At 48.1% G+C, this 23876-nt stretch overlaps 1 protein-coding gene and 1 pseudogene across 2 annotated transcripts in view; one reads left to right on the forward strand and one right to left on the reverse strand.

Annotated features, from left to right (window-relative positions):
* Positions 1-1153: 1153 nt before the first annotated feature.
* LOC118759488 (small nucleolar RNA SNORA70) lies at positions 1154-1239 on the forward strand (annotated as a pseudogene).
* A 2873-nt stretch (positions 1240-4112) lies between these two features.
* The window catches only part of ALDH18A1 (aldehyde dehydrogenase 18 family member A1), a 43883-nt gene continuing 24119 nt past the window's right edge, over positions 4113-23876 (reverse strand). For both annotated transcript variants that reach the window (XM_058671311.1, XM_058671309.1), the window contains exons 9-18: positions 22611-22755; positions 21422-21495; positions 20609-20702; positions 16900-17120; positions 15130-15267; positions 13341-13536; positions 13127-13248; positions 8272-8458; positions 7353-7448; positions 4113-4880 (exon numbers count right to left, since the gene is read on the reverse strand). In XM_058671311.1, coding sequence (XP_058527294.1) covers positions 4699-4880; positions 7353-7448; positions 8272-8458; positions 13127-13248; positions 13341-13536; positions 15130-15267; positions 16900-17120; positions 20609-20702; positions 21422-21495; positions 22611-22755 — 1455 coding nt within the window. In that variant the 3' untranslated portion in view covers positions 4113-4698. The remainder of the gene's footprint in view (positions 4881-7352; positions 7449-8271; positions 8459-13126; positions 13249-13340; positions 13537-15129; positions 15268-16899; positions 17121-20608; positions 20703-21421; positions 21496-22610; positions 22756-23876) is intronic.

The following is a 23876-nucleotide window of genomic DNA, read 5'->3' on the forward strand; positions in this document are numbered from 1 at the left end:
CTCAAGAAGTGTGTCAGATTTTGGGCTTAATTTTCAAATGTCTACCAGACTTGGACGGCTGTGGGTGTCAGACAGGAAAAACAACTTGTTTAGCTCATTTGCAATTTAGTGATGGACACATTCTTCCATCTAAATGGAAAGGTGACCCAAGATGGATGCAGACATTAAAGCACATATGTTCAAGTTAGTTGCCCAAGGTTACAGGACTCATCAGTGGCAGAGCTGGGAGAGCCAGGCTAGGGCTGGTACAGATGGCGGCACAAGTCCTTAGAGTGCATATTGTCACATCTGCCTCTCACTACTTCTTTGTCAGTGTACTGGGGCAGGTGGCTGTCCTCTGGCTTCTCTGCACCCCTTCCTCACTGTATAGCAGCCACATTGTTTAGGTGAAAGGATTCCACACTCAGTTCCATGATTGAAAATAAACTTCCTATCCAATCCAACTTCCCTTCTCCCTCACCAATAGAAACCATATATATATAAAATCATATATATGTGTATATATAGATATGCAATATATAGCTTATATTATACATATTACATATAGATAAACAAAATCATATTTACCTGCCATGAGCTCAGGTAAAAACGTTACACTTTCCAAAACCCTGGTCAACAGGGAGGCCCAGAGCCCGTTCCAATCAAGCCAATGAAATGTCCCTTAGATATGAGCAGCTGGCCTGTGATTCTCCCTCCTTGCTGTTGCCAGGACCTGAGTCTTAATGGTCAGAAAGCCACCAGCACTTGGGCAAGGGTCTCATTCTGATGTAGAAGAACAAAAATCAAAAGCAGCCTGACTGGCCTTGGGCTGCTTTCCTCTACACGTTTTTATACAAGAGAAAAAGTAACTCCTGTCAAGTTCAAGCCCTAGTCCTTTGGATTTCCTATTACTTGCAGCATTACTCCTCATTTATGTTAACTACAAGGACTGATCCAGGCCACTTTAATTAGAGTAGAGCTTGGGATTTTTGCTTAATGGAGGAAAGGAGGAAACAGTTTGTTGATCCCACTCAACACCCCAATCACAATGTCAGCTAATGTCAGTGGATATCCCGAGCTGTAGCTCCCAACCTACGGCCTCCAGACAAATGGTGGTGGTGGTAGAAGCACTACGTGGAAACTTACTGAAAGTGAAAATGCTCAGGCCTAGCGTCCGGCGGGTTGCAAAGAGCAGACTCCTTGGTGCTGTACATAGCCTATTGCCTTTACGCGTTGTCCTATGGGACCTCAGGGACAGCCCTTTACAGCGGACATACCTGCCTCTGCCCCCATTCTGTTCCTAATCTAGACTCCAGAATGAGGTGGTGGTGGGGACAGGGGCAATGCGCTTAGAAAGCTGTAGAAAACAACGGCCAGTGTTCACATAGGCCAGGCCATCATGTCCATCCAGCAAGCTGCAGAACAAGGAGCAAGTTCAAGTTTTTTGGTTGCCAGAAGATCCATCTCAGAGAAACAGGGCTTTACCAAGTCTAATGAAGGCGATTTTGAAGATCTAGTGGCTGAGAAGTGGCTCATTTGTGATGGCTGTGGGGTCAAATACATCCCCAATCCTGGTCCTCTAGACAAGTGGCAGGCACTTCTTCACTGAGTGCCTCCACTGTTCTGTGGTCGCCTCCTTGTAACAAGCAACAATAAATCATATTTACTGCCAAACACAACAAAGGAACAATAAATCATATTTATGCCAAACACAACAAAGGAAACGAAAATTTTCTGCTCTCTTCCCAGATCTGTGGAACTAGCAGTCATGTGAATAAGCTCTGGAGGTGATTCTGAAGTCGGAAGTCTGAGAACCACCAAGTTCCAGAAATCTGCAGCAAAACAGAGCCACAGTCCTGGTCAGGACTTGCCTGAACCACACCTTTGGACTTCACGGACATGAAGGCAAATAACATACATTTTCCCCTGTTAGTTTGACCTAAGGTTTCTGTTGTTTGTACCTGAAAACATCTCTTGCGATTGCTGCTGCTCTGAGATGCTGTTCATAACAGGACAGCAAGTGCTACCCAGAAATATTTTGCTGCAGGTGCACTTAAAGTCAGACTGGATTAGCAGATTTCAAACTTCTGCCAGACGAGATTTCCAGATGCCTTGTCCAAACATACTAAGCCTTTGTTTGCTTGGAGATTTAGATGACTACCCAATTGAGAAGAGTACACACACGCACCTATTTTATAATCTACCACAGCAGTGCTTGAGGGACCCAGTCTCTTGTTGGCTCCCACCCCACGGCCGGCAGCCCTGCTCGCCTGCAGCCACCCCAGCAGCAACTTTCTTCTTTTAGGCAGGTGACGCCACTCACCTGGACTCCCCTTCTTTTCTTCAGGCTCAAGTTAGGGTCTTGACTGCTGCAGCCACAACCAAAAGCCAGGTGGGATCAGACTTGACTCTTCTCATTGTTCATGTACAGGGCAAGGCTAGGCTTCTGCTGATCAGATGTGGCTGATACAACAAAATCTGGCTCCCAAGATTATGTCAGGAGGAATAGCAGACACTTCCGGTTTCTTACAGAACACAGAGCCAAGCACACACCGGGTAACTGAAGAATCATGGCAGGAAACCATCTCTCCTTATTCAGTGTTTGCTTTGTGCCACAGTTATATCACCTCTGAAGCTGGGAAAAGCCAGTGAGGGTTAGCAGACTGCCAAGGTGGGCTGTGTAAGTGGCTGCCTTCCGGTTTCCTCTTAGGGATCTCCTCTTTTGGTGGGGGGAAAAAACAAAACAAAACAAAAAACACAAAAACCAGAGAACATGGATGGCCCATGGTCCCTGTGGAAACTAAGGCTGAGGTTTCTGCATATATGAAATGTGCCTTGATGGATGGCTGAGCTTTACCTGTATTTGCCAGGTCAGACCCACTCACACCCCACGCCTGAAGAACTGTGGCTCCAGTGAGGATTAGATCAATGCCAGCTGACGACACCGTAACAGCTTCCTGTTGAGCAGCATGAATCTTCTGCCCCAAGTGGACATACTCCTTGTTCCCCAAACCTGTTCCTCTCCACCTTCAGGGGATATCAGCTTGCATCAGTCCCCATATGGACTTTCCATCCACTGGCTGTTCCTATGGTACACTTCTCTCAGGCACCAAGACTGCATGCTTTGCCCATCCTCCCAGTCTTCTTTGAGGGCTCTGGCTGTCTTGGGTCACTTTCTATTTCCGACTCTTGCTCCAGTCACTTTGCTTACTGCCCTTTCAGGCAAGCTATGCCAGGACCCCACTCAGAGGCCAGGGTGGGCAGGGTGGCTTGCAATTCCATGTAAGGGTCTGGATGAGAGGTAGTGTCTGCAAACAACTTGGGCACAAGCTCCATGTGACACTGATTCCTGGGGTTCATGAGATGTCCTTGGAGCACAAGGGGAAGCATAGAGGTGCTCACTGCTTTGCAAGGGCCTCCAGAGATAAGGGCTCTCAACTTTAGACTGCCAGGCAGAGGGGACCCTGAGGAGAAGCTCCGTGGGGGCACGGGAGAGGGTTACAGCCATCAGGTGATCTCAAGGCAACAAGACAAGCAGAGGAGCTGGGAGAATGGAGCTAGCTACATCCCAAGAGATTTGGGGCCCGTGCCTGGGGCCTCTGGCCACCTGGCCAACTGCCTTGGGATACGACACAGAGACAGCATGCTCTTGTGGCACATATCCTCCACTTTCGGACCTTCACCATGCCCACACTGGAAGCTCAGGGGTTTCCTGTCCTGTTCTCCTCTCCTCTCTCCCAGCCTGAATCCCTCCCCCTGGGAGCCTCCACACACCGCCAAGGCAGATGGTCTTCCCTGGCCGCATCTGGAGAACAGACCGTGCCTATGGATGGGGGCAGCAGGGTTGCACAAGAGTGAGGAGGATAAAGAGGATGACAACACATAAGGGAGAAAACTTCCATTAGCCTGCTTTTTCCTAAGAACTTTATTTCTAAAAAAAAAAAAAAAGAGAGAGAGAGAAGAATCCAAAAATATTAAAATAATCCTCTAATTAGGAAGAAGCAGTGGCTAGGTTGACAGAATAATTCATACAAAAGGATCATGCATCGCTGTTATTCTTGCTGGGTGAACACCCTGAATCTTGCACCTGCTGTTGGCTGCTGCCCAGGGTCCGGGGGCATCACAGCGGACAGCCACAGGCAGGTGGACTGCTCCTCCTCTCCACAAACACAGACCCACCGCTTCCCGGCCGAGACGAGGCTGACTGCTTTTGTGATCGCCTCCGATAAGAATGCTTTAAAGAAGGATGTCCCTTTCCCAGGCTGCCAACTCTTCCTTTGTGAGGATGATGGCGTGTAAAAGGAAGGATGTGAAATGTGAACGGTCTTCTTAGGAAAGAAGGGCTTTGGTACCGACTGAATGCCCAGGGAGATGTTACCTCACTGAGGCCATATGAAAAAGCAGCTGCGATTTTCCTTTGCCTTTTATGTGCAGGCAAGTCCAGCCTTGGGTTTCTATCATCCAGGGAACCAGGCTGGGCAAAATCAAGTCTCAATTCGCAGGAATTATTAAAACAAAACAACAACAACAAAAACCACAAGAGGTGAGCTGGAATTCAAGACAAGGATTGTCAAATGAAGCCCAGGGCACATAGGCGGATTTTCCAACTGCAGGGCCCTTGTGAGAGCTGGATGAGAGTCAGTGTTTGACTTCTCCCCTGAGATGACCAACACAAGTTCAGGTTCCCCTGGGAACATGGTTGGGTTTCCCTAGCTTGTGTCAGTTGGTGTTTCGCTGGGGAACGGGGAGGTTCTCGTGAAGATATTTCAGGGTTCCATGCTCTGAGAAGTCTGAGACCACATGGTCCTGCCCACGTAGCAGCCACTTGGTGGTCAGCAGTCCCTCAAGCCCCACTGGTCCCCGGGCGTGGATCCGTGAGGTGCTGATGCCCACTTCAGCTCCTGCGAGAGAGCAAGGATCAAGATGCGGCTTTCCCAGCCTCTGCTTCCCACCCGCCTGCCAACAGCCACAGGGCTCTATCTTTGGCACGTGGCAGCCTCTGTCGACCCCTATCCCTTCCTCTCCCAGCCAGCTAGAGGCCCTTGGTCCCTGGCAGGAGCCTCTGTGGACACTACAAAGCATCATGTACCCTCTTCACAAACATAATGCACACATTGGCTTCCATTCTGGCGATGCTGGGAAAGCTGTCTCTGGCCCACTGTGTGCTGTGTATGGACATTTTGATGCATTTGAGGTGTACAACAATGTTTGGTATGGGGGCTTCATATCCTCAAACACTCTTTAAATAGGAAGCCAGAAGGCCTAGCGCATAGCCCTCATGAGACAATAACTGAATGTTGGAAAGGGTCACTGTTTGCTTCCCTCTTCCTCTTGTTCCTGGTGGCAGGAAGGGGGCAGCAGGTGTTTTCCTAGGACTGACTCAGCACGCTGACTTGTGAATGGTGGAGGCAGGGTCCCTTGATCCAATACAGCTGCCCTGAGCATGTACCATGTATGAGGCACTGCACTGGGTCCTGGTAATACACTGGTGACCCAGAGGTGACTAGGAGGTGGACCTGATTCTCTAGGGGTCAGATAATTGGAGGACAGCTAAGTGAACAGTTTCAGGTGCTGCTTGAGTGCAGGGAAGGGGCTGTGACAAAGACTACGTGGGCAGCTACGGACATGCTAGGCTCATGGAGGGCCTCCCTGGAGAGGTACCAGTGGCTGGAGCCTGAATGCTGAGGAGCTGGCGGTAGGGATCAGGCATGAGGTGCCGCAGCCAGGGAGAGCAGCAACTGCAGAGGCCTGAGGGCATGCACACGCTGACAGGCAAGGATCACGACGCTCCTGGAATTCAAACTCTGAGCAAAGAAACCAAAGGGTTTTGGACATGGCATCCAATTTCATCTCTCATGCATTTTTTTTTTCTTCCCCATTTGGAAGGTGAGGACAATCACAGAATCCATGTTGTAGGTGTAGGTGAGGAAATGCTTGTGATGTACTCAGTATAGCACCAGAAGCCTGGTAGCTGCTCATCTGCCATGGTCATGAACGCCATTTCACAGGAATAGTAACTCAGCCATGATTTGCCCTTTGTTCCTCTTCCATCCCAGATTTTCAGCCGACTAGTATGTACCCTGGCCCTGTAAAGTACGGTGTCGGGCAGACAATGTGCCACAGTAGGCTGAATTTCCACTTGGGACCCTGCACTCCATACTGAAACGATTGAGTCCCACTACTCTAGTTTTCATCCAGCTTCCTGCTGATGCATCCTGGGTGTCAGGAGACCATGATTCCAGGGCTTGGGCCCCTGCTACCCACATGGGTGAGCCTGATGGAGTACCCAACTCCTGGCTTTGTCCTGACTTAGCTTTGCTATGGGAATTTGGGGAGTGAACCGGCAGAAGGATGATTTCTTTGCAAATGAAAATAAACATTAAAAAAATTTTTCTTCCTTTTCACGGCCACAGAGAAAAAAGATCAAATAAGCGGTGCAATAATCAAATCGAAATGCCAAGGTGCTGGCATTATGGCACAGTGGGTTAAACTGTTGTCTGTCACACAGGTGTCCCATATGGGAGCTGAATATTCAAGAATTACTTCCTATTAAAATTATAATTCCTCTGAATTTTTTCTACCTGGAAGAACAGTTTTCACTGAATTGTTAAAGGTTATTTCGGGGAGTTTTACTTACTCTTAGCCATTCCTATTTTTAGTTCCCCATTTCTGTTATGTTGGAGTTTTGCTTTTTTCAATATTAATTTCTTTATTTGAAAGAGTTAGAGAGAGAGATCAATCTTCTAGTCACTGGTTCACTCCTAATATGGCTGCAATGGCCAGCAGTCAGCAAGGCCAAAGTCAGGAGTTTGTTCTGAGTCTCTGATATAGGTGGCAGGGGTCCAGGCACTTGGACTATCTTCTGGTGATTTTCCTAGGCCATTAGCAGGGAGCTGGATTGGAAGTGGAGCCAGCTGGGATGGTGGTTTTATTCCCTATGCCTCAGCACTGGCCCCAATGCTGGTCCTTAGGACTTTCTGTCCTATTCTTGCTGAGCGGTTTTCTATCCCTGAGGCAACCTGGCTGTGACTCTAAAGGAATAAATAGGCAGTAATAACATTCTTGGGGGCCTGGGCCATGTACCTGCTAAAGTGTATGCATGAAGACAAGCATGGACTGCCCATATGGCAGTGGGAGCAACCAGAGGTTGGAGGTGCAAGCTCTTTCATGTGTCTGCACCTCCATGGAAACGCACATGTCAAACAACTCTCTGTCTGATAGCTGGAGCACGACTCTCACGGTAGGAAGCTCAGATAACTCCCACTTATCTGGACCAAGCATGTGAGGATAAAGGTGAGGGTCTTTGTCTCACTACCCTCTCAGGACCAGAGGGTTCACCAGAGATGCCCTCCTCCCCTGAGCAGTCTTTTTACCTAGTCCGAAGCGATAGCCATCAGAGAAACGGGTGCTGGCATTCCAGAACACACAGGCACTGTCCACGTGCTGGAGGAAGAACTCTGCTGTTTTCTCTGCAAGGTAAAAAAGAAAACGGCTAAGGAAGACTCCCTGGGGCACAGCCCTGTCCCCAGTCACTTCCACTGGTGACAGATCTGGGCCAGATCTGGATCCCTTTGGAGCCTCTCCTAAGCTGTCCTCACAGATCAATAAGAAAACTGATGAAACACAGGAGGGGACGTAGGCTAACTAGCTGCATAATGAGCTGTCTGAATCCTTCTGTAATCCCTGAGTAAAAAGGGGCTGATGACATTACCTGGTTCACAGGATTAAGAAGAAACAAGTCAGTCCGTGGGAGTTTGTATGTCTGCGAAACCTTGCACACACTAAGTGTGTAGTCCTTGTTGGCTGCTGCTATTGGTGCCGCTGCTATGATTCCCCAACAAACTGATGCTAAGTCTATCCAGAGACCTATGCTGGCTACCTTCACTGCTGGGCCTCAAGTGCCTGACCCCCAGAAGTATCTTTCAACACATTTCTTGGGGAAGCAAATGAATGGATTTGCAGAACTGGTTTCACCCTTAACTTAACCCTGGGTTTTGGCTTCTTCTGCTGCAGGATGGATTTATTCCAGCTACCCAGGAGGATACTTGCATGGAAGAGATGACAATGCATGTGAAGCTGATCATCCCATCCCACCACCCTCATTGGGGCAGCTGTGACAGCGGCTGTGAGGGCACTCAGCCAAGCATCTGGTGTACGTGGTCCTAGGCATAAGCAGCAGGTTATTCACACTGTGCTTTCCCGTTGGCCCAGAGGGGCTGGGAGGAGGTGGACCACCTGGACATCAAAGCAGAGAATGCAGACAGCATCTGGCGGAGGCGTGTGGACACTGACCGTTTTCGGTGACGATCACATCTGTGTGGGAGCTGCCGTACTTGTGGATGTGGTCAATGGCCTCCTGGACACTGTCCACCACTTCAATGCACAATTCCAGGTCTCCATATTCAGTTCGGAGTGACTTGACTTCTGAGGGGCTGAAGGTCAGATAGGATGCAAACTTGGGGCCCGCGTGAATTTTCACCTGAACAGAGTAAGCCCAGGGCAACCATGTTAAAAACAAGAAAAAAGAAGATTCTCAATAATAGAGTACCTTTTCCTTTGAAGAACTTGTAATCACTGAACAATGCTGACCACCAAACACCACCAGTCCATGCAAAACCTAAGACTCGGGGCTTGTCTAGCAGGATCATATCCTATTACCTGACATGATGGTAGATCAGGAGACCGGTCACATTAGGCAGGGCCACAACATTAACCAGCACACCAGAGAACCATATCTGGGGGTAGATTCTGTGGGGGATGTGTGGGCCAACCCTGTGGAAATTCTAGCCCCACTGGCTAGTTTAAGAGATGGGGTGGTAATGGACTAAGCTAGGTGTGACCAAGGAGCCTGCCATCAATCACAGGTAAAGGAACCTGCAATAGTCTGGACTTGTCAAGGCAGCAGCACCCAAATGTGCATCCTGAATAGGGTGTGGGGTGGGCCGGGCTGCAACGTTCACCAGCTCATACAAGGCCAAATGGAAGGTCAGATTATGCCTGACACTGGTCTAAAACCCAATGGCATGTATGAGAACTGGGTCTGGGAGTGGATCAAGTGAAGGAACTTGGGAAACTTCCCTGGGGGAGTCATGGCTCCCACTGGTGAACCAGACCTGGGGGTCAGACAAGCTGGGCAAAGTAGCTCCAACGGCTGGCCAATGTGTGAGTTGGTAATGGAATGGGATGTACCGGGCAGGACTGAGCAAACTTTAGCCCATAAGTAAAATTAGAAACCAGGATGGAGCACAGGTCATGCCGAGCTAGGCTCTTGCACCTACTGGTCTGTGTGAGTCAGGGAGGCTAAGCCACAGTGTCTAAGGCAGGGGTTGGGACAGGTGAGGGGCTGTGCCAAGCTGAGTCAGAGAAACTGGCATGCATAAGATCTAAGGCTGGGAACAGGCCTGGTTGGGAAGCTAAGGGGACACCCTAACTAGGTTGAGGCTCCCACCAAGGGGCACGTGGGTTGGAATGGGGGCTGCATTCTGATCAGGATATGGTTATAGTCTCCCTTGGCACAACTGTGGACTGGGATTGGACGTACCAAGCCGGGCCAGACTCCAACACCTTCTGGTGTTCTGGAGGACCAGGGTAGATGTGGGATGGACTAGGCTAGGTCTCAGCCCATACTGAGCCATGTATGAGCCGTGGCTTGCTGCTGAAACATCCAGCAGCAAGAACCAGATTGGGTTGAAGGCCAGTCAGGAAAAGCCACTGTTCCTGCTAGGACAGCAGGTGAACTGAGTAGGGCTGGCTCAAGGACCACCTGGTATGCGCAAAATCTGGCATTGAGAGAGGTTCTGATGGAGGAACCTGGGCAACTCCTCTGGCAGGACACAGACCCGGCAGGTAAGCACAAGAAGCGTGATAGGAAACAGCCCAGAACAGGCCATGGAAAGTTTCCCACTGGCATACATTTGGCATGGGTTGGGGGCAGACCAAGCTGAATCAGTTCACGTCATCCGCTGGCAAATTCGAGCACCGGAATAGAGTGTGGGTCAAGCCAGGTTTGGTCGCGACAAAAACCAGTGCACACTATGGAATGCGAGGGTGAGGTTACCTGTACTGGATGTGACTGCAGCGCCCAACCAGCACAGGTGAGAACCAGGAAGAGAGGGGGCGGGGCCGGCAGGGGGAATACGGTGTGTGGGGGGGTTCCCTTGCTGGATAGCTACTCCCACTGGAGAGCGTGAGCTAGGATGGGGCAGACCAGACTAGGCAGGACTACAACACCTGTGGGCCTCATGATCAGGGAAAAGCCAGGCTGGGCTGATTGTTCCTACTGGTGCAAACTACAATTAGTGGATGAGGGTTGTTTGGGCTTAGCCACAGCATCAGCTGGCAGACGCTGGCACTGGGGGCTAGTTCTGTCAAGTCAAACCACAGAACCACCTGGAGAGTGCATAATCTGGGCGTGGGAGTGGCCGGGGAGGGAAATTCCTACCTCTTGGGTTACCACTCTCACAGGAGGGCATGAAAACTAGGACAGGGGCTGGGGTGGCTAGACAGAGCAGCACCCAACAACATCTGTGAGGGCTGGATAGTTGAACGGGTTAGATGGAACTAGGCTTTAATATCCATTGACATGTATGAGAGCCGAAAATGGGATGTGGGACAGACTGGACTAGTCTGCTACACATACTGGCAAACCAAGGTAGGGAGTGGGCCTGGTGGGGGTTATTGTGGGTCACTCCTACTAGGCTGCAGCTCCCACTGGATTCTGTGAGGGCTGAGTTGTGCTGGGCAGAACCAGGCTGGACTGCAATGCCCACTGGTTCCAGTGGAAGACAGGGCTGGAAACAGAACCAATCCAGCAACTGCAACCACCAGCTGATTGGGGCAATGGACTGTGCCGGGCCCTGTACTTGCTAGTACATACAAGAATCTGGTCTGGGAACACCTCTGACAAAGTTTCTTTGGAGATCTCCCCAATCAAAATGCCGGACTCAGAACCCTAACCAGGAAAAGACAGAAGACAGAACAGGTCAATCAACCACTTCAGCTCTATGTTGGTAGTGAAAAACTGGGCAAACCTATACCCTATGAAGAACTATGTCAATCAGTGGATTCTTCAATGACCTCATCGTGCTTGGAGTGGCGAGACTGGCGGCAATTCATAACTGGTGAACTATCAAAACCACTTGAGCAAGAACCCCGGAGCTTGCCCCACATCTGGAACCTGGAGTGGGTGGATGGGAGACTGGGTGGGGTTTCTCCCTTAATATCCCTCTTTACCTAAGATACATGAAGGAAACAATATGGAAATAATAGTTTTATCCACTTTCCTGTAGCCGTTGTACCTTTTTTACCCTAATTAACTATGTAGAGATTGTCAAAAATATAATTAAAAAAATGGAAAAAGTTAAAAAAAAAAAAAAGTAGAAAAAAGAAGCTTTAGGATCCAACAGTAAGAAGAGCCTGCATGACCCAGCATGAGCCTGCGAAACCCCAGCCCGGAGATCATGTGGCCTGGGGGAAGAGAACCAGCCCCCATCTTCCCGCCCTCCATGGGACTTCCTTTGGTGGAAGGCTGCCTAGCCACTCACCAGCAATGTGCCCCCTGAGAAAGCTGGAGCAGAGACTGAAGCAGGCCTTTGAACGCAAGAATCTACCAGGCATTTCTGGGCTACAGACATGAGTCCTTGACTTCTGGTGTTTTACCAGCATGACTGCTTGACTGTGTCCATCTCATGAGCATGTCGACACAGTCACAGGACCCATATGGAGAGGAGGAGGTGTCATGGGAGCATTTTTCATTCCCCACACCTTGGAGAAGTCTTAGAGAGAAGCAGTATTTGGTGGGGTTTTTGAGACCCTCAGACTGTGGTGATCTGTCACTATGGCCCCATTCCTGGGTTTCTATTAGGTCTCAGCTCTCATACCAGTTCCGTTCCTGGCTGGAGAAATGTTAAAGATTCTGAGGCTGATCTCTGAGGGTCCCAGTCACACAGCAGCTTCCACTTAGGCCTCCTTGTTCCCTGAGACCCTGTCCCACCCCCCAGCACAGGGTTCATGCCTGGATCCTTTGGGGACTTGAATCAGCACTCCAATAAAGAAAGCCAATGTTGCAAAGCAGTAGCTTGACCCTTGTGCCACAGCATTACACCTGATTTTTTCAGGTGCTCTTGGAGATTGTGCCACATTTATATGCCGACTGAGGCCTTCCTTTCCAGACACAGGACAGAAGGGAGGAAACACACACTTAAAATGCACCTGCGCATAAAGTTTTGCCTTCAGAGCATCTATTTTCTTGCAATCATGAATTTAGGATGGACAGAGCATAAATTTATATCTGAAATGTACTATTTGTGGCCTGTTTACAACATAAAAGTCACCGTAGGAGCACAATCCAAAGAGGATACTATGCAGACTGTGTCCCCATTAATACCATATGAAGTACAATACTGGTAATTAAAAACTGTTTCAATGAGGGTATGAATACATTTTGGGTTGAAAACATTCCTGAGGGCCCGGTGGCGTGGCCTAGTGGCTGAAGTCCTCGCCTTGAAAGCCCCGGGATCCCATATGGGCGCTGGTTCTAATCCTGGCAGCTCCACTGCCCGTCCAGCTCCCTGCTTGTGGCCTGGGAAGGCAGTTGAGGACGGCCCAATGCATTGGGACACTGCACCCGCGTGGGAGACCCGGAAGAGGTTCCTGGTTCCCGGCTTCGGATCGGCACGCACCGGCCATTGCAGCTCACTTGGGGAGTGAATCATCGGACAGAAGATCTTCCTCTCTGTCTCTCCTCTTCTGTATATCTGGCTGTAATAAAATAAATAAATCTTAAAAAAAAAAAAAAGAAAACATTCCTGAACAGGCCACTAAAATCCAAAAAAGAATGTGTGCTCAGAAACAAAAGCTTTCAATGTTGTTGCCTGGGCGAAAGCCTGCAAGAAACAGCCCACTCAGCAGGCTGCCACATGGTCGGCATCACCTCTGACCCCTGTGAGTGTCACACATTCCACTCTGCCGTAAAGCCCTGTGTGTCACGTGCTGCCAGAGGGCAGGGTAAGGGATGCACGCTTTCCTCACCTCTGCACTCAGCACAGAACCTGGCACACAGCAGATGCACCGAAACAGCCTTTGCTAAATTGCCATAAAGGGCGTGGGAGCTGTCCCTGGCAATCACAGATCAGAGGATGCGTCTCACCTGCTCCACTCTCAGCATATCAATGATCTGGTCAAAAAGGGGTGTTCTCAGCAGGTCGCGGTGGATCAGCAAGGTCTCCAGGGCATTGCAGGCAGCCGGGTACTCACACTTTGAGTCTCTCACTGTGGGAGGAAGAGCAGAGGCGTAGCTTCCATCACATGATCTGGAGTTACAGGGGATTTAAGCAATCCTTCACCTTTGCTACACAGCTCACCCAGTCTGGTGACCTTATCCACACTGGCCTCTGAGTCCACGTACATGTGGCAGATCCCTTCACTGTGCCCCATCACCGGGATGCCCTTGGCAGCTTTCTGGATGTCTCTGACCAGCTGGGAAGAGCCGCGTGGGATGATAAGGTCTATTATTTTGTCCAGGCGGCAGAGGTCTTCCACTTCTTCTCTTGTGTTTACCTGGAGGCAGGAAGAAAAGATACGCATGACATCTCCGGGCAGACAAAGTAATGGGAACAGTCTCTCTCCTTTCCCGCACAGACTGAGAACTAGAGTGGGCACTGTGAAACTTCCTCTAAAACACAAGATTAAATTAGTGATACTGGGTGTCAGAAATTCACCCAGCTAACGCTCACCAAGCTCTGCACGCCTGGTGTGGTGCACCACACTGTTTGCCTTCACGGAGCTCACAGAAGAGCAGGGATGACAAGACAGGGATACTCAGTCATTACACAGGGCAGATCACTTTGGAAATCCAGAGGTGGCACAAAGTGCTACCAAGGAAGTTCAGGGCACTGTAGGTTACACCTGGGCACAGGGATCATGAAGGCTGCACAGCAGCAGAAGCAGCTACAACATGGTAGAGCTGGATTTGAATCCTTCAAGTCTGTGCTCTTCCCGATACAACTACACTAAGGGAAAGAATCCCAAATTCTCATCTTTAAGCACATAATGCAGCAGGTTTTCAGGATCTTGTTAGGAGCCAAGTGACGTTGGTATGATGGAACAAGTGGGCCTCAATGAAAAAAGGGAAGGATCTGGATTGGCTTAGGTCCAATTCTTTTTTTTTTTAAAGATTTATTCATTTTGATTACAGCCAGATATACACAGAGGAGGAGAGACAGAGAGGAAGATCTTCTGTCCGATGATTCACTCCCCAAGTGAGCCGCAACGGGCCGATGCGTGCCGATCCAAAGCCGGGAACCTGGAACCCTTTCCGGGTCTCCCACGCGGGTGCAGTGTCCCAATGCATTGGGCCGTCCTCGACTGCTTTCCCAGGCCACAAGCAGGGAGCTGGATGGGAAGTGGAGCTGCCGGGATTAGAACCGGCGCCCATATGGGATCCCGGGGCTTTCAAGGCGAGGACTTCAGCCACTAGGCCACGCCGCCGGGCCCCTTAGGTCCAATTCTTAACAAACTACGTGACTGAATGAACTAGTATATTTTTTCCTGATCCAGAAAACGGGTCTAATAATTTGTTGGTATTTTCTTTGTAGGGGTGAAGTAAGAATTAAACAACAGACACAAGGTACGTTGGTCACTGATGTCACTCAACAAATCACAGCAGTTACTTGTCAGATTTCATTTGACAGGTGAGGAGAATGAGATGGTGGTTGGTTAAAAAAAAAGGAACAGAATAATAGCCACAGTGGGAACAGCATGGTCTCATACTTCACGTGCTGACGGCACAGGACATGCTTTCTTAAAATTTATCTCATCCTATTTATGCGCAATCAATCATTCTGTCCCCAAGGAGAATACAGGCCTCATGCTATAGCCCAGCTGCTTCAGCCACACTAAAAAATAGATCTACCTTACATTCCTGCTGGTAGTGCCAGGGTGTGGCTGGATGGGGTGGCCTTCCTAAGCCCCCAGCTGCCCATCTGGCTCCGCACAATGACCAAACATCTGCAGCTCAAAGGACCTGCCTCCACTCCAGTCGTGCCTTCCTGCTAATGTACAGTGGCCACATGTGACCTGAGCTTTGCTGCCAACTCCCCAAGACCTGACCCAGCCCCTCAGGCCTGTCTGGGCTCATTCTTAGCGACCTACGAGCTGTACGGCTTCCTTGACTCCATGGATGGAGAGGGCCTCCTGGGTGAGGAGGTGAAGAATTCGGTTGCTGTGTGTGGCTTCCTTTCCTCCTTTGAGTAACAAGCCATTACCACTTGCAATAGCCAAGGCTGCCACCTGCAGATCAAAGGGGAGAAAAAACAGAGACATGTGAACACTTTATACTTTATCTGACTGCTTCATCTTCACAGCACCAGAGTGAATTAAGCACCCATTTCATCTTCATCTTTACAAAGACACTGAAGGTCAAAGAGGTTAGGAACTCCCAAAGCTCACACAGTTTACGGGATGAGTTGATACCAGAACAGAATCACTTGGAACTTAGGAACTCAAGGACATGGCTTTCTTAACACTGGTAACAAGGTAACTGGAGTTCTGTGGTCAGGCTTATGTAGCCTCTCTCCCTATCCTGCCCATGGCAGAGAACAGGGCGCCCAGCTGCCTCTGTAGGACAGCATTGCTCTCCTTGACTTGGGATGGAGCTGGGTGGCACTTGTCCCCACAGCTCAGTCTAGCCCTGGAATTTTTCTGCTGCTAGCAACTGGGAAGCCCAGGGGTCCTGCTAACCCTTGCATAACTTGCTGGGCAAGGAGCACAGGGAGGTTTGGGGAGGAAGAGGCACACCAGTCAGCTCTTTGTTTTAAAATAGAGCAGAATGTCTGGACGTGAACATTCAGCTTAGATGTTATAGGCCTGAGTTTGGTACCTGGCTCTGGCTCCTTACTCCAACTTCCTGCTAATGTTGACCTTGGGAGGCCCCAAGTAGATAACGGCTCAAATGACCGAGTTCCTACTATCCACAAAGGTGACTCGGATTGAGTTTTCAGCTCCTGGTTTTGGTCCTCCCCAGCTCCAACCATTATGGTATTTGGGGAGTAAACCAGGGGAGAGGAGTTCTCTCTGTGCCTCTCAAATAAAAAATCAGTATGTTTGTAAATACTACATATATCCTTTTTATTTTTTTTTTATTATTCATCAATTACATTGTATTAGTTTCATAGGTACTGGGATTTCCCCCACTCCTCCCCACACCCTCCCCCCCATGGTGGATTGCTCCACTCTGTTACATGACCACAGGTTAAGTTCAGTTGAGATTCCCTCACTGTAAGCAAACATACATATATCCTTTTTAAACTTTAGAACTCCTGCAAAGAAAGAGCTGGTATCTTATTTCTGGACAGTCTAAGCAGGAAAACAGTCTCAGAATTCTGGGAAAATTTAGGGCAACAAAGCAAGGCCACCCTCCACCCACGATGTCATCTTGTTTTTCCCAGCCTGGGACATGTTGACCTCCTTAAAGAGGGCTGCATCACAGTTTTCACCGACTACTGAAAGCTATTTTCTAACACACATGTGCAGGAAGTCACTGGGGACACTGATGACAAAGGGGTCTTTCATATGTGGGTTAAGTCAGCTATCAGATGAACAGCTCTGCAGACGGCTAGCAGGGCCTGGAGGTCAGAGAGTGAAGTGCAGCACGTGCTCAGGTATGCACTCCGTGTGGCAGGTAGATCTAGGCTCTAGTCCCAGCCCCACTCTGATGAGTGAGACAGGAATATTAACTTCCGTAAGTTCAGTTTCTTCAATGAACATTGCAAGACCTACTCTGGATTCCTGAAAGAATCAGGAACTTAAATTACCTCTCCCTCTCCGTCCTTCTTTCTGGTCTTTTCTTTGTCTCTTGGAGACTTCCCTCCAGTTCTGAACCCCAGCCCTGCCCTCCTATGGCAGGCCCTTAGTCACACCCACCTGAGGTAGACAGTCAGGGCGAGATTCAAAGATCACCAGGAGGACTCCAATGGGGACAGTCACTTGCTCTAGTTCCAGGTTTTTGGCAACTCGGGTCCGGCGCAGGACACGGCCCACGCTGTCCTGCGAGGAGGCTGCAATCTGTCGCAGTCCGATGGCCAGGCTGTTGAGCTTTGATGTGGAGAGGCTGAGACGCTTCAGCAGTGGGGCTGCGAGCCGCCCTGAGAGGAGGGAACACACAGGATGAAGCAGCGGACCCGGGCAGGCCACAGACTCCAACGTGAACATCTTGATGTATTACTGACCATGTGGTGCTGTGTCAGGCAGGGACACGGAACTGAGGTGCCTCCGGAAGACAATGTAGGGTTATTTCTAGAGCTTTCCTGGGGTGGTGGTGTGGGACTGGGGGCGGTATGGCAGAGCACACCAGCATGGCAAAGGTGTGTGCAACACACTGCCAGTGCCAGCTCAGAGCCAGAAGTCGATCATTTGTGTGAGGAGGTCTGCTTGGACCCAAACCAGAGCATTTCACAATGAGAAGAAGCCAGATGTTACCCAAGAATGGAGGCAGGGGGCTATGCCACAGTAGTGCAAATCCTGTATGACTACCTACGTTTCATAATATGGAAAGCTGACTAGGACAGAGTTTGTGAAAAGCTGCAAGACAGCATGCATGACTTCCTGGATGTTATGAATACCATGTACACACGTGCACAGGGAGGCACCCGGCATCAAAAACAGCCTGACCTCAGTCTATTTTACCTTTTGGTGTTACTTTAACTTTTTATAATGACAGAATTACTTCTTATAATGACAGAACTCTTATGACAGTCATAAAAGATGTTTTCTTCTGAAAAAATGTTACGTTCATGAACTAGATTTTCTTTAGATATGAGAATATGTGCTAAGATACTCTCATATAAATGAGGTACATGTTTATATGTTCCATTTGTACAGTCATTTACTCATATACATTTGCCATATCTTTGAATGCCATTTGTATAATCATACAAATACTTGCACATAAATGTAGAAAAACCATTTGGAATCACATACCACAAATTATTCCTATTACTTTTAAAGATTTATTTATTTTTATTGCAAAGTCAGATATATAGAGAGGAGGAGAGAGAGAGGAAGATTTTCTGTCTAATGATTCACTCCCCAAGTGACTGCAATGGCCAGAACTGGAACGATTTGAAGCCAGGAGCCACAAGCTCTTCCGGGTCTCCCACATGGGTGCAGGGTCCCAAGGCTTTGGGCTGTCCTCGACTGCTTTCCCAGGCCACAAGCAGGGAGCTGGACGGGAAGCAGGGCTGCTGGGATTAGAACCAGTGCCCATATGGGATCCTGGCATGTTCAAGGCGAGGACTTTAGCTGCTAGGCCACCACATCAAGCCCACCACAAATTATTATGGCAGTCAAAACTGAGATGAGATTACAAAAACTTTTCCTTTCTTTTTAATACTCATATTCAGCAAGATAAACAAAAGGATTTTTCACTCTGGAGGTCAGGAACTAATCTTACACTAAAAAAAAAAAATTAAGCCACCACTCTACAAATTATATGAATTCATTTTCTTTACTTTTCCCCATGTGCTAGAAACCAGGTTTTAATTGTTGTGCATGTTAAATACTACATTATAGCTCTTCACTCCACTATGCAAGTATGTTTTCCACAGTGTAAAAATAATTTCTAACTACTGATAAATATTCCACTGAGTTTATACAGGTTTACTGCACTTAGCCACACACATGTTATCAGACATTAAGGTTGCTGTGAGATTTTCAGTGCAATAAACTGCCTTGCCCAAGAATCTATTTTCACACAGAGCTGTTTTCTTCTCTTGAAATATTTGCTTGGAATAAATTTCCGGAAGGAAGAGTACCATGTTCATGAACACACCAGACTTTGTGCCATTGTTTCTAGGCAGGTACAACTTAGATCAGGAGTTCTGCCACCAACAAGCTGTGGGAGTATGAACAATGGCTTTAGTCTCTGTGGGTTTGAACTCTTTTACCTAGATAAAATAAATGGATAGGACCTGGCACAGTAGCCTAGTGGCTAAAGTTCTCACCTTGCATGTGCTGGGATCCCATAAGGGCGCCAGTTTGTGTCCTAGTGGTCCTGCTTCCCATCTAGCACCCTGCTTGTGGACTGGGAAATCAGTCAAGGATGGTCCAAAGCCTTGGGACCCTGCACCCGCGTGGGAGACCCAGAAGAGGATCCAGCCTCCTGGCTTTGGATTGGTGCAGCTCTGGCCATTGTGGCCGCTTAGGGAGTGAATTATTGGAGGGAAGGTCTTTCTGTCTCTCCTCTTCTCTGTATATCTGATTTTCTAATAAAAATAAAATAAATCTTTTAAAATAAATAAGTCTTTAAAAAACCAAAAAAGAATTGGATATTATCTAGTCCTCAAGACCTATTTTATGATTTTCCAATGGTAACAAATTCAGACCAGGTATCTACTCTAGAGAAAGTTCTAAACAATGGTTCAAAATGTTTCAGACATTGGTGCACGATGAATTACACATATGCATCCCACATCAGAATGATGGTTCCAGTTCTCTCAAACTTCAGCTTTCCATCCATCTTCCTACTAATGTTCGGGGGAAGCCAGTGTTTGATGACCCAAGTGCTTGGACCCTTGCCACCCATGTGGGAGACCTGGATAAGATTCTGGCCTCCTGGTTTTGACAAAGCCCAGTCTTGGTCAATGCAGACATCTGGGGAGAGAACCAGTGGAGGGAAGATCCTTCATTCTCTCTGACTTCCAAGTAAATAAAAACAAATATTTTAAAAATGTTTTCAGGAATCACAGTAATGGAGAACACCCCAGAAGACTCCTCTGAAAGAAATATACTAACCTGGAAGAGAAAGTTCAGGGATATTTATTTCAGAGAAAAGGAAGTTCAAATGTCCATAAGAGCAACTCCAGTGTTTTACAGTGATGAAAAAGGAGAGGAGCGTGAGGAGCTTGCAGATTCTGCATGCTGAGCTCTCTGCAAGACGAGCTCAGCATTCTCAGTGATTTTCCATGAGCACTTACATACACACTTGGTGCTGATGCACAAAGATCTCACGCTGGGAAGCGAACTGAGACAGCCTCCCTGACACTCCCTTTCCAAATAGCTGCTCCAGCAATTTCTGCTGCTCTTCCTCATGCATTGTCCTTTCTGGGTTGGAATGCTGGGCTCATCACTGGCCACAGAATTCAGGCAAATGGCAACTTCTCTGAGCTTTGGTGTCCTCTGGGAAATGGAGCTAGGAATGGCTTACTGTGTGGTGAAGATTAAAGGATATGCTGCCTGGAAAGTACTTGCTGCAATGCCTGGTCACACAGAAGACCCCACTCAATGAAGCTGCTCTTGGTTGAATGTCTAAAACAATGGGGTTCTTCTTGGAATTCTCTGCTTGTCCTGAAGTAGCCACAGAGAGAGCCCATGACCTGTAGCAAATGGAAAAGCCCCAGTGGCAGCTGCTCTAAAGCATCTGGGTGGAGGGTGGTGGTGGAGGAGGTATGAGTATAGAAAGAGAGGTTACTATATACAGTCTGAAGCTAACACCAGCTGCCAACAAATGAGAGCAATATAAAATTTCTCTGCAACAAGCTTGTCTTTTGGCAGACGAGCATTATTATTAGCAAAACAAATCATGAAAACAATAGAAGTCCTCCAGGACATCTAATCTAAATGGTTTGGTCTTTACCTTCTGCCTCCTCCAAGTCCTTTTTGTTGGCCAACAGGATCTCATCACGCTGGTCGGTCAACAGGTCAGCCAGATGATGGATAATTTCTGCTCGCTAGAAGAAAGGCGAACCATGGAAAAGACACAGAGATATGCTACCCTGAGAAGAACACACGCGGATTTTTACATTTACTCTGCTGACAGTTCCAAATCCTGCTCAGATCCTGAATCCAAGATCATCACTACTTGGTTCTCCTTATTTTTTCCTTCCTCTCTCATTGTCAGCCTCCATTCGTTTCTTCCTATTTTTCTTCTTCTTTTTTAAAATCTACTCCTGTTACTGCAATTAGTGAGTCATGGCTGAGTGAGGGGTAGGGGTAGCATGAATTATATAACCTGCCTATGAGACAGGGTCAGCACTCTGAGTCATGAACACATCTTTACATTTTTAATTTCCCTAGGTAGTTTATTTCCCAGGTAAGTTTTTTATTTTAAAGATTCTTTTTATTTGAAAGGCAGATTTTACAGAGAGAAGCAGAGACAGAGAGACGTCTTCCATCCTTTGGTTTGCTATCTAAATGGCTGCAACAGCCAGATCTGAGGTGATCTGAAGCCGGGAGCTAGGAACTTTCCGTGTGTGTACAGGGGCACAAGGACCAGGGCCACCTTCCTCTTCTTCCCCAGCCCAAAAGTAGGGAGTTAGATTGGAAGCAGAGCAGCTGGAACATGAGCCTGTGCCCACGAGATGCCAGTGCCACAGGAGGAGGATAGCCTGCTATGCCACTGCACTGATCCTCTTGCCCTGAAAGTTACATATAAAACTGTCAGGATTACCTGTTCAGGTTCCAAAGTGGCCAACATTCTTCCTCCAGATCGAGCCATTTCTCCCTGCTGCTCAACAGTGGGGCCTGTGAGAACAGGTATAGACATCACACCACATGCGCCTAGTTCAATCCTACCCTAGCACATATGCAGGTTCATTACATATATAGAAGGAAAGCTAAGTCTCTTGGTGTGGTTGTCTCAGATTCAGGGATTACTCTAATCAACAAAATGGCAAAAGCATATGCCAGGTTAACTCAGTCATAAACACAGACCTGTATTTCTACAGTAGCCCAGACACAAGCCTGGGGATTGGTTCCAGGAGCCTCTGAGGTTCCCAAATCCAGATGTCCAGGTTCTTTATGTGGAGTAGTGCAGTCTTTGCATTCAGCCTACACATCCTCCCAGCATACTTGACCCATCTCTAGGGTACTCAGAACACCTAACGCAACACATGTGCTGAGTAAATAGTTGTAAAATACCTTCTTGTTTAGGAACATCATGTCAAGAAAAAGTCTGTAAATGCTTGGTACAGATGCATTACTTCTTTGAATATTTTCAACCTGCTGTGGACTGATCTGCAGACATGGAACCTGTGGATTTGGAAGATGAACTGTACTTTACATCTTCCAGCAGGTTTCTCACTTCTACTCTGGCTTATACTTCCTAATGTGCTCCCATTTCTGAATGCAGCCTACAGGGGAATGCTACCCTTCATGAACTGTGGGGAGCACATGCTGGTTCTCTGTTCAAATGCCTACAACAGCCAAGGATGGGCCACAGCTGGGAACTCAATCCAGGTCTATTGCATAGTTCAACTATTTGAGCTACCACCTGCTGCCTTCCAGCGTCACCATAAGCAAGAATCTGGAATTGGGACCCAGAACCAGGAATCAAGCCTAGACACTCTGATGCAGGATGTAGGTGTCTTACCCAAATGACCAAATGTTCACTGCAGATGCTCACATTCTTTAACCAAGTGACTGTGGACAGAACTGCAGGCCTCACTAAGTAGGCCAGATGGGAATTTTATAAGAGCAAAGCAATATCCACTTTTGCATTTAGCATTCAAGACAATACTGGATTTCACAGCACTAGCACATCATTGTAACCCACATTTGAGAGTTCAGTCTTCAGTCCTTCCTGGGCCAGGGTGTCACCAGCTCACATCCCCAGGCTCTGGGACCTTAGAACTACTTACCTGCAGGTTTTACTTCTGAAAAGAAGGTGCCAACTTTCTTTCCTTCCACGATGTCAGTGATGACATGTCCAGACACCTTTGGGTGGGTTCCATTGGCAATAACAACGGAAGTGCCACCTTGCAAAGCCCAGAGGGCTGCCTTCACCTAAGGCGATAGGTGAGATTCAGACCTAGTGATACACCATACAATTTGATGTGCAGCAAGCACGATATTTCCAATAGCTCAGAGACTATGAAAATCCACACATCTCTACACACACCCTAGGCATCCTCCACAGCCTTCTCTGCTGTGTGTTTCTCACACACACACACACACACACACACACACACACACACACCCACACCCCCTCCACAGCCTTCTCCTGGAGAGTGCTGCCCACATTAAGCTCATCAACCCCTTCTTATCACTGAGTTCCTTTTTTTTTTTTTTTAAAGATTTTATTTTTATTACAAAGTCAGATATACAGAGAGGAGGAGAGACAGAGAGGAAGATCTTCCGTCCAATGATTCACTCCCCAAGTGAGCCGCAATGGGCCAGTGCACGCTGATCCGAAGCCGGGAACCTGGAGCCTCCTCCAGGTCTCCCACACGGGTGCAGGGTCCCAAAGCTTTGGGCCGTCCTGGACTGCTTTCCCAGGCTACAAGCAGGGAGCTGGATGGGAAGTGGGGCTGCCGGGAGTAGAACCGGCGCCCATATGGGATCCCGGGGCGCTCAAGGCGAGGACTTTTAGCAGCTAGGCCACGCCGCCGGGCCCATCACTGAGTTCTTTAACACTCTAGCACAGGACTCTGAGCTTCTGTGCTCACTGCGCCTCAGTTTAGAAATAGTTCCCTGGACAGCCTGACATTTGACCATACTCTGAACCTCAGTACTTTTAACAACTTCTGTCCTCATCTTCACTATTGCTATGAATGATAACATATCTTGAGAGTCTAACTTACGAGAACAGCTAACGGGAAAGAAATTCTTTAAAAATTTCATCAAGTAATATTTGGGCTGACAATATTAGAGGATGTATGATTTACAAAAAATCAGCCTTGTCCTTGAGGAGTTTACAAAATAATACTCTTTACATAGCATCAAATACAAATACATAGGTAGACATGACAAAAACATGTACACAAAACTCCTTAAGTTTGTATTTAGACACACGTATATTTAAGTGTGCAGGTGCCTCGCATCCAAAGAGCTGGCGCTCCACCACAAAATAAAAAGGATAAAACACATTGGGGACTGGCAATTGCTACGGCAGTTAAGGATCCCAG

Source organism: Ochotona princeps, chromosome 13 (assembly GCF_030435755.1).
Source record: "Ochotona princeps isolate mOchPri1 chromosome 13, mOchPri1.hap1, whole genome shotgun sequence".
In the NCBI taxonomy this organism is placed as follows: Eukaryota; Metazoa; Chordata; class Mammalia; order Lagomorpha; family Ochotonidae; genus Ochotona; species Ochotona princeps.